The 13136-nt window shown below is 46.5% G+C and overlaps 1 protein-coding gene across 8 annotated transcripts in view; it reads right to left on the bottom strand.

The window, feature by feature from the left end:
* LOC147114715 (SWI/SNF complex subunit SMARCC1-like) overlaps nt 1-13136 on the bottom strand; it is a 256482-nt gene that overhangs the window by 220350 nt on the left and 22996 nt on the right. For all 8 annotated transcript variants that reach the window (XR_015078977.1, XM_085992582.1, XM_085992581.1 and 5 more), the window contains exons 4-7: nt 11769-11850; nt 9737-9829; nt 7845-7914; nt 7546-7615 (exon numbers count right to left, since the gene is read on the bottom strand). Coding sequence is in view for 7 of the 8 variants with exons in the window: in XM_085992582.1 (XP_085848708.1) it covers nt 7546-7615; nt 7845-7914; nt 9737-9829; nt 11769-11850 (315 nt within the window). In the remaining variant the exon portion in view is untranslated. The remainder of the gene's footprint in view (nt 1-7545; nt 7616-7844; nt 7915-9736; nt 9830-11768; nt 11851-13136) is intronic.

The following is a 13136-nucleotide window of genomic DNA, read 5'->3' as shown; positions in this document are numbered from 1 at the left end:
TCAGTGGCGACGCCCCATTGTGCGCCTGGCGCCCCTAGCGACTGTTAGAGTGGAACGGTGCTCAGCCGATGCGGGGCGCGGGGGGCGCAAATTAAAGGGCACTCCTCCTGCACTAGAAAAGGCTGCCATTTCGCAGCACTCCTTGAGAAACGGATCTTTGGAGAGAAACCAAGGTAGATAGCTTTCTGCTTTGGCCCAACACTCGGACAGGTACTTCTGGCTTCAGGCCACAGCTTTCCACTCGTCTTTGCCTTCATTGACATCTCATTGTGTGCCAGCATATTATGGGGGCTGCAATGGGTGTCAACGCTGGCTTTCTCAATTACATCCAAAGGGCTCACAGACGCCGTGAGAGAGTGGCAGCCCTGGCTAGACGGAGAGGGGGCAACAGGCGTCGGGAAAGGAGGCCTTACCCACCCAGGGTATACCGCCAGCAGTTCTCCTATCTCAACATGTCTGACGAGCAGTGTGTTCGGAGGCTGCGATTCAGAAGGGACGTGGTCACAGAGATCTGCCAGCTGCTTGGCGGTGATCTGCAGCCACAGCTGAGGAGCAGGACGTCTCTGTCGGTGGAAGTGAAGGTGACGGTGGCTCTCAACTTCTATGCCACCGGCTCCTTCCAATCCACTACTGGGGACATTGCCAACATCTCCCAGTTCGCCGTGCATTGCTGCATCTGCCAGCTGACCAATGCCCTTTTCAAAAGGAGACGTCAGTTCATCTCCTTCTCCATGGCCCTTGCCAAGCAGCAACAGCGTGCAATGGGCTTTGCAGCATTCGCGGGCTTCCCCATGGTGCAGGGCGCCATTGACTGCACGCATGTGGCTTTGCGGGCACCTCTGGAGAATGCCGAGGATTACCGCAACCGGAAGGGCTACCATTCGCTGAACGTCCAGCTGGTGTGTGACCACAGGCAGCTCATCCTAGCTGTCAATGCCCGCTTTCCAGGCAGCAGCCACGATGCCTTCATCCTGCGACAGACTTCTGTGGCAGACATGTTCCAGGCACAGCCTCACCCACGAGGATGGCTTATCGGGGACAAAGGCTATCCTTTGTGTACCTGGCTGATGACCCCGCTCCGTGCGCCCAGCACCCCTGCTGAAGACGGATACAACGAGAGCCATCAAGCGACCAGGAACATCATCGAACAAACAATCGGCGTCCTGAAGCAACGGTTCCGCTGTCTGGATCGTTCCGGTGGAGCCATACAGCATTCGCCGGAGCAAGTCTCCCATTTCGTGGTCGTTTGCTGCATGCTGCACAACCTGGCTATCCGCAGGACTCAGGCACTGCCACCAGAGATTGGAGGACCACCTCAGGAGGAGGAGGAGGAGGACCAGCACAGGAGGGAGGCACAAAGTGCAAGGGTCGCCCGTCGCCGGCTTATTGAACGTCGGTTCTAGGCCCCCTCTCGGGGAATGGCTTGTGCCAGTGTCAGCAGATAAATGTAGCCGCTCCACAAGCCCTCAGCTGAGCAGGGCAACCAGGACTTAACCAAAAAACCATGCACACTGCAATTTAACAACAATAATTTATTGCAAACCTCGGCCCTTCCCACATTACATCCTCATGTGGAGAAGCCCCCTCCAAAAACACAAAACTACCAGTCTCGGCCTTACAAAAAGAAAGAAAGACACCAGTCTCGGCCTTACACAAACACAACTGCACCAGTCTCGGCCTAACAACAAGCACCAGGCATTTGTGCATACCTCTACTTTTTGCCCTGCGAGGGCGATGCCTTGCGCATCCTTGCCTGGCCCCTGCCCGCCCTGCAGCTCCTCCTCAATGGGAGCCCAGTGGCTGCAGCAAGGCTGGGGGAAGGCTGCTGAGGGGCAGATGGCGAGACGGCAGATGCCCTTGGGGGTCAGCCTGCACCAGCTCTGGCCTTGGAGTGGCCGGCTGCTGACTGCTCCAACTCTGGCTGGGCGGCAGCAGTCTGTCCAGCAGCTCGTGGCAGCTGCAATGGCGGAGTGGCAGTGTCGGCTGCAGGAATGGTGGCAGCCTGGCAGATCGCAGGTGCTCGCTGGTCACCTGAGACATTGGCACTCGCACGGGCCAGCACTGCAGCATGCGCAGCAAACAGCTGAAGAACAGACTGCCCTGGCGATGCCTGGCTGATCCAGCGAGGGTGGCAGCAGTTAGTGCCCGTGTGGCCCTGGTCTGTGTCCGCATGACACCAGCCAATGAATGGACGGCACGACTGAGCACTTGGCTAGAAGCCGACTGTGCTGCCGCGAAGTCCTGCAGACTCCTGGCCTGTGCTGCACTGAATTGTTCCAGACTCCTGGCCTATGCTGCACTGAATTGTTGCAGACTCCTGGCCTGTGCTGCTCCGAATTGCTGCACACTCCTTGACAGAGACTCTATGGAGTCAGGCATCCTTGCCACTGCAGCCATGAGCTCAGTGTGCCTGCGCTCAGCCTGGACGGCCATTTCCTCTAGGAGGCGCACCTCCTCTGCGCTCACCGTCGCAGGACTGGAGGCCGCACTCACCCTCTGGGGAGAAGTCCGCCGAGCTTCCCCACCCCTCCCGCATTGCTGCAGGCCGCTGGGCCGCGGAACTTCACTCTCCTCCGACCCTTCCCCCCGGCTCCCCTCCAGGGAAGACGTGTCCCCTACATCGCCATGGGCTGGCGCGGCTGAGGGTGGCACTGATGGGCCGGCTTCCTCTTCCTCCTCCTCATATTCCGAAGCGCTGACGGTGGCAGCTTGAGGGCCCGCCTCCTCACCTGGCGATTCACCATCTGAAAGCAGGAAGGCACAAGAGTAGCTTTAGAGTGAGGACAGGGCGGCAGCGAGGGAGGCATGAGTGCTGCCATTCACCGCATTGGTCGGACAGTGGCAAAGGATGCTGATCTCATGCACAAGTGGAACGAGAGAGGTCCAAAAGGTGATGCCCTTACCATTGGTGCCCAGAACAGGGTCGGCATCTCCACTGGCGACGGGGCCAATCAGCCGGCCTGCCATAATGCGCTCCACACGCTGGTCGAGGTCAGAGGGCTCTTTGAGGTCAGGACGGCCTCCCCCGGTCTCAGTTCGGTTGCACGCCACCTTGGCCTGCAAGAGAAAGGACGGCCTCCAAGTACAGTGTGAAGCCCTGATCTTGTCTGCACTGCCTCCCATGGTCGAATAGCTTGTACAGTGTGTAGGCCTTATCTTGTCTGCACTGCCTCCCATGGTCGAATAGCTTGTACAGTGTGTAGCCCTGATCTTGTCTGCAATGCCTCCCATGGTCGAAGAGCTTGTACAGTGTGTAAAGTGCTGAATGTGCAAGTGATTTTCATGCCAGTCCCATAGCTGCTGGATGAGGACTGGCCATTAGGGCTTTTAGGTCCCTTTGCCCATAAAGTGAGGTGCACATGCAAGGATGAGGAGGACACTGGAAAGGGTACTCACCCTGACAACCCGAGTGAGGTCGTTGAACTTCTTCTGGCATTGCACAGGAGTCCTGGCAACCACGCTGTTGGAAGACACCCTGTTGGAGACCTCCCTCCAGGCTTTCTGGTAGGCGCTGGGCAGCGGCCTCTTGCCACCTTCTGGGAACAGAACATGGCGCCTGCGCTCCACTCCGCCAACCAGCAGCCTCAGGTCACCGTCGCTGAAGCGCTGCGCTCTCTCCATAGCCCTGGGCGTTGTGCAGGTGAAGCTGAAGTGGTCAGGCCTAGGTTGAGGGCTGCAGTGTGCAGGGCGTGGCAAACAAATCCACCCTCCCCCTTTAAGAGCTGACCGGCGCCAGAGTGTCTACCGTCAATCAAAAACTCGCCGCACCCGGCCTCGGGGGTATCGCTCAGCACCGCCGGCTTAGCGCCTAAAGACAGTCGTGCATCGCCTGTTTTAGCGCAGCAACAACCTCTTGGGGCGATGCGACTGAATATCGGCGAAGGGGGCGCGACTTTGCGCCGGGCGCAAACTTTAGCGGCCGCCCGACTTTAGCGCCCCCTTTAGGCCAATGTCTTCCTATATTGTCGCAGTCTCAGAATTAACTCTGCCCCCCAACTTAGTCTAATCCTCAAATTTTAAAATTGTACTTCAGATTCCAGAGTACAAATCATTTCTATAATTAGTGAACTGTGGTCCCACCACCAATCGCTGCCTTTTGCCAGCATGAGTAGCTGCCCTTCTGTTCTGTAGTCAGCTTGCTATCCATACATTACAACTGCTGCATTACCCTGGTTGTTATTTCTTCAAAGAATTCAATAAGGTTGGTCAAGCATGACCTCCCCTTTTGAAATCCAAGTTGACTGTTCTTTACTGTATTTTTGGTTTCCAGATGTTTTTCTATTACATCCTTGAGTAAAGATTCCATTATCTTTTCTACCGCCAGCATTAAGCTAATTGGTCGATAGTACCCTAGACTTGTTCGATCTCCCTTTTTTAAATATAGGAATCACGTTAGCTGTTGGCCAGTTCTCTATTCCCTTTTCTAATGAAATTTTTAATGTACGTAATAGTGTCTCTGCTATCTCTTCACTAATTTATTTTAATATGCATGGATGCAATCCATCTGGACTAGGTTCTATCCTCTCAATATTTACTAAATTTCAATTATCTCTCCCCTTTCTATCTTAAATGCCTTTATATCTTTTTTGATCTCTTCTCATGCCATGCCGACCAGGTTAGTCTCTCTAGTAAATACGGGGTGAAAATAACGATTCAATATTTCGCTGCCATTGCCTACGCGTTTATCTTGTGCATCCCTTAGTGGCCCCATCCTGATTTTTCTTTTATTATTTATATGTCTGTAGAATACATTACTATTTTTTATATCCCTTGATGATTTAATTTTGTGCTTTCCCAATTGTTTCTTTGACTTCTTCCCTAACCTCTTCATATTCTCTTGTCATGCTCTCCATTATTGTCTATATACTTAAATGTATGCCTTTTACTTCAGTATCGATTTTACCCTCCTCTCTTTATTCAACCATGTTTCATGAATGGCTGGTTTGTTCTTGCTTTTTAGAAAATTTCTCCAGAACTCTATTGATCACCTTTTTAAATATTTCCCATTGCCGTTCCATCTGTCAAAAAAAAACATTTTACCTTCCCGAAAGCCATTATCATATCCTCAAATTGAGCTTTTTGCCAATCTATTACTTTGGTCTTTGTCTTAATTATGTCTTTCTCAAATCATTATTCTGAACCTAATAATGTTGTGATGGCTATTGCCTCGGTGTTCCCCTACACTCACTTTGCTTATCTGCTCTGGCTCATTTCCTATTACAGGAAACTTTGGTTGATCCGGAGGTTATATGTCCGGAATACTCGATCTAACGACAAAAATCAGGAGCCGTTTTCTATAAGTTTTTTTTAAAAGTTTTCGTTGCTTTTTTCCCCCCCAGTCAGATGCTGCAAGGTCTGTAGCTGTAGCAACAGCTTCAGCTAGAGACGCTTGCAGCTGCAGCCGACTGTTTAGAAGCTGTTGCTAAGCAACAGTGTTTGTTGTCAGATACGGAGATTAAAACCTCCGTATGCTTCAACATTAACTTTGTATGTCCGGCAGTTTTGATAGATCGGCAACAGCTCGGTCCCGTCGGTGCTGGATATCACACTTTCCTGTACTAGATCTAGCAGTGATCCTCTCTTGTTGGGCAGCTTACATTCAGACTAAGAAAGTTACCCTGAACACACTAAAAACTCCATTCCCTTTTTCCCTTCCCCTACCTCCTCTTATGAGTTTTTTGGGGGTAGTTGAAATCTTCCATGATTATTGTTCTATGCATTTTGCTCATTTCATAAATTTGCTTTCTTCCTCCACTTCCACTATTAGCTAGTCCATAGAATACCCCCTACTTATCCTTTCTCAATCCATACGGATTCTGTTTTTTCTTATTGCGAGTTATGTCCCTTTTTTCGACTGCATTATGCTATCTCTAATTAGTACAGCTAACCCTACCACCCCCTAACCCCCCCCCCCCCCTTCTTTCCCGGTTCAGCTAGTTAAGGAACCAACTTTTGTGTCTCTTCTGGACAGAATTGTGAACACTGAAGTATTTCAAACAAGAAACCCAAATCTAAATACATTTTTCAATGTGAAAGATTGAATTTGATGGCTTCGAATTTACATTTTTCCCAATGGCTAAGTGGGTATAAGCTCATAGACTAAAAGCTATCAGACTCAATTCACAATCTGCACTGGGGCCCTACAATTTGCCTCAGGAATCAAGGTTCAGCTGCAAAGGGGGGTGGGGGGGAGGGGAAAAGGGAGGGAGGGAGAAGAAGCAGGGAAAGAAAATCAATTGATAAAAACCTTGGTATGTTAAAATTAACTCTTAACGTGTTCAACCTAAGTAGAGCTATCAATCAACAAAGCCAAAATGTTGAAGTACAGAAGCACCGTGGGGCATTTTCCAACAGTAAAAATGCTATATAAGTTGATGTTACATAGCCAAAACAGTAGAACACAAGTCAGAGGAACTCATGATCAAACAGGTTGAACACCGTGTCCAAATCTAGTCACTAAGTCATAGGGATCACTCAAGCATTGTAAGCAGTAGAAACAAGTGTGCTGATCCCCACTTGCAAAGGCCCAATCAGAACCAAAAAAAAACCTTGAAAAAAGGACGTCTTTTATATAGTGCTCTTCACAATCTCAATCTCCCAAAGCACTTTACAGCCAATGTAGCACTTCTGAAACATAGTTATTGCTGTAATGTCGGGAAACACGGCAGCATGGTCCCACAAGCAGCAATGAGATACACGATCAGATAATCTGTTTTTACTGATGTTGGTTCAGGAATAAATATTGGTCTGGACATGGAGAGAACTCTCCTGCTCTTCAAATTGGTTGGGGGGGTGGGGCGGCAGGAGGATGAGGAGGAGAGGGAGGGGAGACTTTCGAATCATACTGGATGGATGAATTTAAATGGGCCAAATAATCTTACTCATCTGACCATTATCCAGTGAACATTTGTCGACATAGATAGAGCTGGATTATGTCTTGCAGTGATGCCCTCCAGAGTCTGGCAACATTTTCTTTATACAAGTACGGAGGAATAGGATAGGAAATAACCTGGCTGAAACATTTGGAAGCAGAATCCATAATAGCTCTCAAAAGGGAAGTAGAGAAATATTTGGGGGGAAAAAATTAAACAGGTATGGAGAAATGGGCAAAGTGGATAGTTGGCTTGGTCAGCACAGCTATGATGGGGTGAATGGCCTTCTTTTGAGCTGTAAAATTCTATGATTCTACAGGAAACTTTGGTTTATCCGGAGGCTAACTGTCCGGAATGCTCGGCCACCGGCAAAAATCAGGAGCCGTTTCTTTTCGTTGCTTTTTTCTCAACAGTCAAGCTCTGCAAGGTCTCGCTGAAGCTGTTGCTAAGCTACAGAGATGCTTGCAAGGTACGGTCGACTGTTTAGAAGCTGTTGCTAAGCAACAGGGTTTGTTGCCAGATACGGAGCTCAAAATCTCCCTATGTTTCAACATTAGCGCTGGTTTGTCCGGCGGTTTTGATGGGATGGCAACAGCTTGGTCCCGGATAGCACAAAGTTTCCTGTATGTTTTTTACCTGCCTGTATTTCTACAACAGTCTCACCAACACATACCTGTCTGGGAACATGCCCCAATGCACCAGGACTTGCTTTTCTCGCTTCATAACAGGTCTCAACCACTCCTCTGCAACAGAAAATGTTTTAAGAAAGATCACAAAAAGGAGAAAAACACAGGTCAAAAGAGCTCTGCAAATTTATCTTTTTAATGTCTTCCAAACCAAGGAGCAATGGAAAATCCTTCATTTCAGAGAGAATATGCAGACATGCAAATATTATGTAGGTGACTATTTGGGTGAAGTACCGGAACAAATCTGCAAACTTATGCCTGGAAGGAATTGGGTGCGATTTCTTACCTTCATCCAGAGAGCTGGGAATAGGATAAATTAAATGCGAGCCTTTCGATTTGTCTTCTGTAATTGTTCCCTGGGTGAGCAAAAGTAGGGATATATTAGCAGTACAAAAAAAACTTGCATGGCACTAATTATTTATATGCTCCTTAAAAGATGAGCGAGTTGGCAACACCCCGAAAGGAATGGGTATATTATGCCTTCGAATCATAAAAGAAATGACGTTTGTAGGCTCTGCTTGTCAAGAATACCATTATAGCTGTCCCCACAGCTCAATAAAGGCAAAGTGCAGACATGGACACTTGGACTGTCCTGTATCGCTGAAGAAAGGTTAGAAATGCTTGGGACCCTTCAGCCTTGAAATGTGGTGAATGAGAGAGGATCGAAGAGATACACAAGGTGCTAAGAGTAAGGGAAAAAGGTAATCCAGAGCACTGTTCCAAGTTAAACCATGACTGCAGAATGAGGGAACATAGGTACAAACCAGTAAAGACAAGATCAAGACTGATTTATACCTGGCATGCTCTCTGCATAGTGACCATTCATGAGGCAGTTGGATGCGATGATCAAGTGGGAGGAGGTTGTGAGCCAGATGGCTCAAATAGTTTCCCTTATCTGTAACGATCCGAGCCAAGGGATGCTATTTGACCCATCTTAACTCATCCATCCACAATAAATCCACAGTCCCTCCCCATCATAACTTACTTAAATGATTACAGGGTTTTTGCCTTAATTATCTCATCAGGAAATCCATTACATATGCTTATGACAAAGTAAAGAATTTCCCAACATCAGTCCCAAATTTGTGTTTGGCCACTTTGAACCACTTCATAGCTTGAGCTAGAAAGGAAGGAACACCCTCCCTCATCTGAACTCATCTTTGTAATCTGTGTGCTATCATGACAAAAGCATCTAAATACAAGAAACTGGCCGACAGAAGAGAAATGTTCCGACAGCAGATGACAAGAGCCACTTAAAAAAAAAAAAATAGGTCTCCACTGCAACAGAGAGGACGAGACACAGGTACAGCCTCTCCAGCCTGTTCCGCCATTCAATTCGGAACATTAAGATGCAGAAAGACCAAGATCCATCTAGTTCACCTTCTATCATCCTGGTCGTCGCACAATACACTAAGAGTAGCTGATTAAACATAAATTAGATCACAGCCGATCTGATCCTCAACTCCATTTGCCCACCTTTGCTTCATATCCCTCGATACCCTTAAACAAAAATCTACAATCTCAGTCTTAAATTTCAAGTGAACTAGCATTGTCTTCTTTTAAAGTGAACACGTTCCATTTAAGAGCTCATCACAGCACCACCTGCAGGCCTAACAAGAATGGCACAGGTATTCTGCCAATTCATTTTCAGGAGAATGAGGGGAAAAATATGGGAACACCAGATCACAATTAGCAGTCAAATGTGAGCAGAACACTACAATTGGGAAGAGTGCAAGGGTCCAAGTGCTCTCCTGACTTTCTTTTAAAAACACACTACAAGTGGACAGGTGGCAAAATAACATTCCACTATTTATTTTTAATCGGAAGCTCAAGAAACAAAAACTATGAATCCCTCAACATATTTAAGGTAACAAACAGTAAAGTCAGCGGAAGAAACATGCCAAAAAGGATTTAAAGGCTTCAAAAAATTTCCTTTATGTTTTTTCTTAAAATACACACAACAGGCAAAGTCTGAAGACAAAAGAAAGCATGCAAGATACATATTGCAGTGTAGTAATAAAGGAAGTAGACACCGACCATTAAAAACAAGCGTAATTACTTTTAGGTGCGACTTCAGGCACTGCCAAATGTTGTGTCACAACATGCAACAAAAATCATGACACGGAACATGTGAAGTCTGAAGAAATCAAATATCTACTGGATAGAAAATATGCATACCTGATGCCTTTTAACAATATCTTTCCATTTATTTGCAAGCTTCTGGTCAAGGTCAGGAGAGAGGTAGATTGTGGGTCTTGTTAAACAGTTGTTCTGCAAAAGAAACATTTTATTGTAATGTTGTACTAGAGCATTCATACAGGAGCCAGTTCTGGTGTCTCCATAGTTTCCCAACATCACATCTGTATAAACACACCATCTGCATTGCAACTTAATGGGGGGGAAATTCCAAGACCCACAGCAACCACCCACACTCCACGACATACACATCAAATCAGATACAGAAGTCTATTCTTAAATCCTACAAGCTCAAAAGTTCCCATGACCATTAAGTGTTGCAGTTTCCTTCACTGTCATTTAGACTCCTCAATGACCAACCATCAGCACTGCCACATGCAATTTTTCCCTCTACATTACCACAGCTAGTTGAGGATCTGAGCGAGAAGCTCGAGCATTTTATCTGAACCTTACTGACTACAGGAAACTTTGTGCTATCCGGCACCGACGGGACCGAGCTGTTGCCGTTCCCTCAAAACTGCCGGACACTCCAGCGCTAATGTTGAAAGATACGGAAGCTTCTGAGCTCCGCATCCGTCAACAAACCCTGTTGCTTGCTTCTAAACAGTCCAAGTGTCTCTGTAGCTTAGCAACAGCTTCAGCGGAAAAAAGCAACGCGAAAAAAAAACCTAACGAAAACGGCACCTGATTTTTGCCGGCGGCCTCCAGGTAACACAAAGTTTCCTGCACATGGTTCTAAATTCACTGGGGTACTTCTTGCCCACTCCATAATATGGGTGAAGGGCTCAGTTTCAGTCCTGACTGTCTACCAGTTGCCATTAGCACTAAGTTTATCAAGAATAATATGCAGCTGGTCACCAGAAAATTGTTACATTTTCTACAGTAAAATATTACTGGTATATTTAATTGAGATTGCAAAGGGAGGAGAGGGAAGGAATTCTGCTGCATTATTGCTATCCAGTAACCTCTGGAAAAGCACGTGGGTGTCAAGTGAGGGCTGATGCAGACTTGGAATTAACATCCCAGAGAGTCCAAGACTTAGCGATTCTCATCAAGGATCACACATGAATTATTTATTTATTTATTTATTTATTTAATTTTTTTTTTTTTTTTTTTTTTTTGAGTGATGTACCGGGAGCAACCATTATAGCTGAAACTGCAATCAGCAGGGGAGCCAGCACCTTCAGCAGGCAAAGCGAGGAGAGGAAAAACAGAAATATATGCAGTTGAAGCTACTCAGCACAACCACCAGTATACAGCAAAAATGTTCACTGATGGGTTATTAAAATCTAATCAAAATTATCACACCAGTTAGGTACAGGAAACTTTGAGTTATCCGGAGGCGAACCATCCAGCAAGCTGGAGCCACCGGCAAAAATCAGGAGCCGATTTTTATTCTTTTCGTTTCTTTGCTTTTTTTCCCCCCAGTCAAGCACTGCAAGGTCTGTAGCTATAGCAACAGCTTTAGCTACAGACGCTTGCAGCTGCACCCGATTGTTTAGAAGCTGTTGCTAAGCAACAGTGTTTGTTGTCAGATACGGAGTCAACATTAACTCTGGAGTGCCCGGCAGTTTTGAGGGAACGGCAGCAGCTCGGTCCCGTCGGTGCCGGATAGCACAAAGTTTCCTGTACATCTCACACACTTTAAACCTCCAACTGAGCTGCATCGAAAGCCAAGTCGGATGAAATGACAAATTTGCTCTTTAGGTGTTGGTTTTGGGGGGGAATGTTGGCCAAGGCTCCAGGAGAACTCCCTGCTCCCAAGAGTGCCATCAAGGAATCCTAAACATGAACCTGAATCACAAAAGCAGACAGACATAGCACCAGTGTTTAATGTTACATTCAAAAGATTGCAGCTCTGGCAAAGCAGCATTCCCTTAGTATCGCACTATTAACCTAGATTATGTGCTCAAGTCTTGGTGTGGAGTTTGAGCCCACAACCTTGTGAATCAGAAAAGGGCATGCTACCAAAGCCCTGCACGCAGATTTTACTTTACCAGATGAGATAACGTACCTGCACCAGTGTCTTTTCTATCGTCATGAACATTTCTACATTACGATCCATTCTGGATGGATTTTGCAGGTCGAATCTTCTCCTAAGAAATGTAGCACAGTCTTAGAACACTTACAATATTGTTAATGTAATTTCTTAAAGAAGTAGTTCTATCTTTGTGCACATCAGCCTTAGCCACAGAGTCCTGTTGCTTGTCCAGTTCACTTCACTTCAAAGAAAAATGTTAGTTAATTCCCATTAAATAGATAAACTGCACACCATCAGCCAGGGTTCATTCTCCTAATCACCATGTAGTTATCCCTGCTTGTAAGTACACTTTTTCAACAACAGGTGAAGAAACAATGGAACGCAATTGTGAAGCACCAACCCCCAAATCATCTCTCAGCCTATTTTTACCGTCTCAGATGAGATTCGTACCTGCAACGGTGTCTTTACTATCGTCAAACATTTCTACATTTTGATCCATTCAGGATTGATTTTGCAGGTTGGAAGAATATATTGGCCTTGGGGGGAGTGCAATGTAGATTTACCAGAATGATACCAAGACTCCAAAGGTTAAATTAGGAGAGATTACATAAACTACAGTCCTATCCCCTGAAATTCAGATGGTTAAGGGGTGATTTGATTGAAGTTGAAGATATTAAGGGGAATGGATAAGGCAGATAGAAGGAGAGAAACTATTTCTGCTAGTAGGAGAGTCTAGGACGAGGGAACACAGCCAAGAACATAGCCATGCCTTTCAGGAGTGAAGTGAGGAAACATTTCCACACGGGAAGGCTGGTAGAAGTTTGAACTCTCTTATGCAAATGGCAATTGATGCTAGATCAACTGTTAATTTAAAATCTAAGATTCATAGATTTTTGTTAACCAAAGATAGAGGGATATGGGACAAAGGTGGATATGTGGAGTTAGGTCACAGATCAACCAGGATCTCACTGAATTGTGGAACAAGCTTGAGGGACTAAATGGCCTACTCGTTTTCCTATATTCCGACTGACATTCACCATCTGGGACTCAATATGTCACTTGGGTGAGGTACCAGAGGAATTTTTTTTTTTTTTTTTTTTTTTTTTTTTAAAAACTTCATTCTCAGGATGTGGGGGTCACTGGCAAGGCCAGCATTTGTTGGCCATCCCGAATTGTCCTCGGAAAGGTGGTGGTGAGCCACCTTCTTGAACTGCTGCTGTCCGTGTGGTGAATGTACTCCCATAAGCTGTTACATGGGGAGTGCCGGGATTTTGACCCAGCGAGAATGAAGCAAGGACGATACATGTCCAAGTCAGGATGGTTTGTGACTTGGAGGTGATTGTGTTCCTGTGCACCTGCCGCATTTACCCTTCCAGGTGGTGGAGCTCGCGGGTTTGGGAG

Source organism: Somniosus microcephalus, chromosome 7, assembly GCF_052327205.1.
Source record: "Somniosus microcephalus isolate GS21.2 chromosome 7, FLI_Smic_1.0, whole genome shotgun sequence".
NCBI classification, from domain to species: Eukaryota; Metazoa; Chordata; class Chondrichthyes; order Squaliformes; family Somniosidae; genus Somniosus; species Somniosus microcephalus.
Note: the sequence above shows the minus strand (reverse complement) of the source record. Positions and strands in the feature narration are given on the sequence as shown.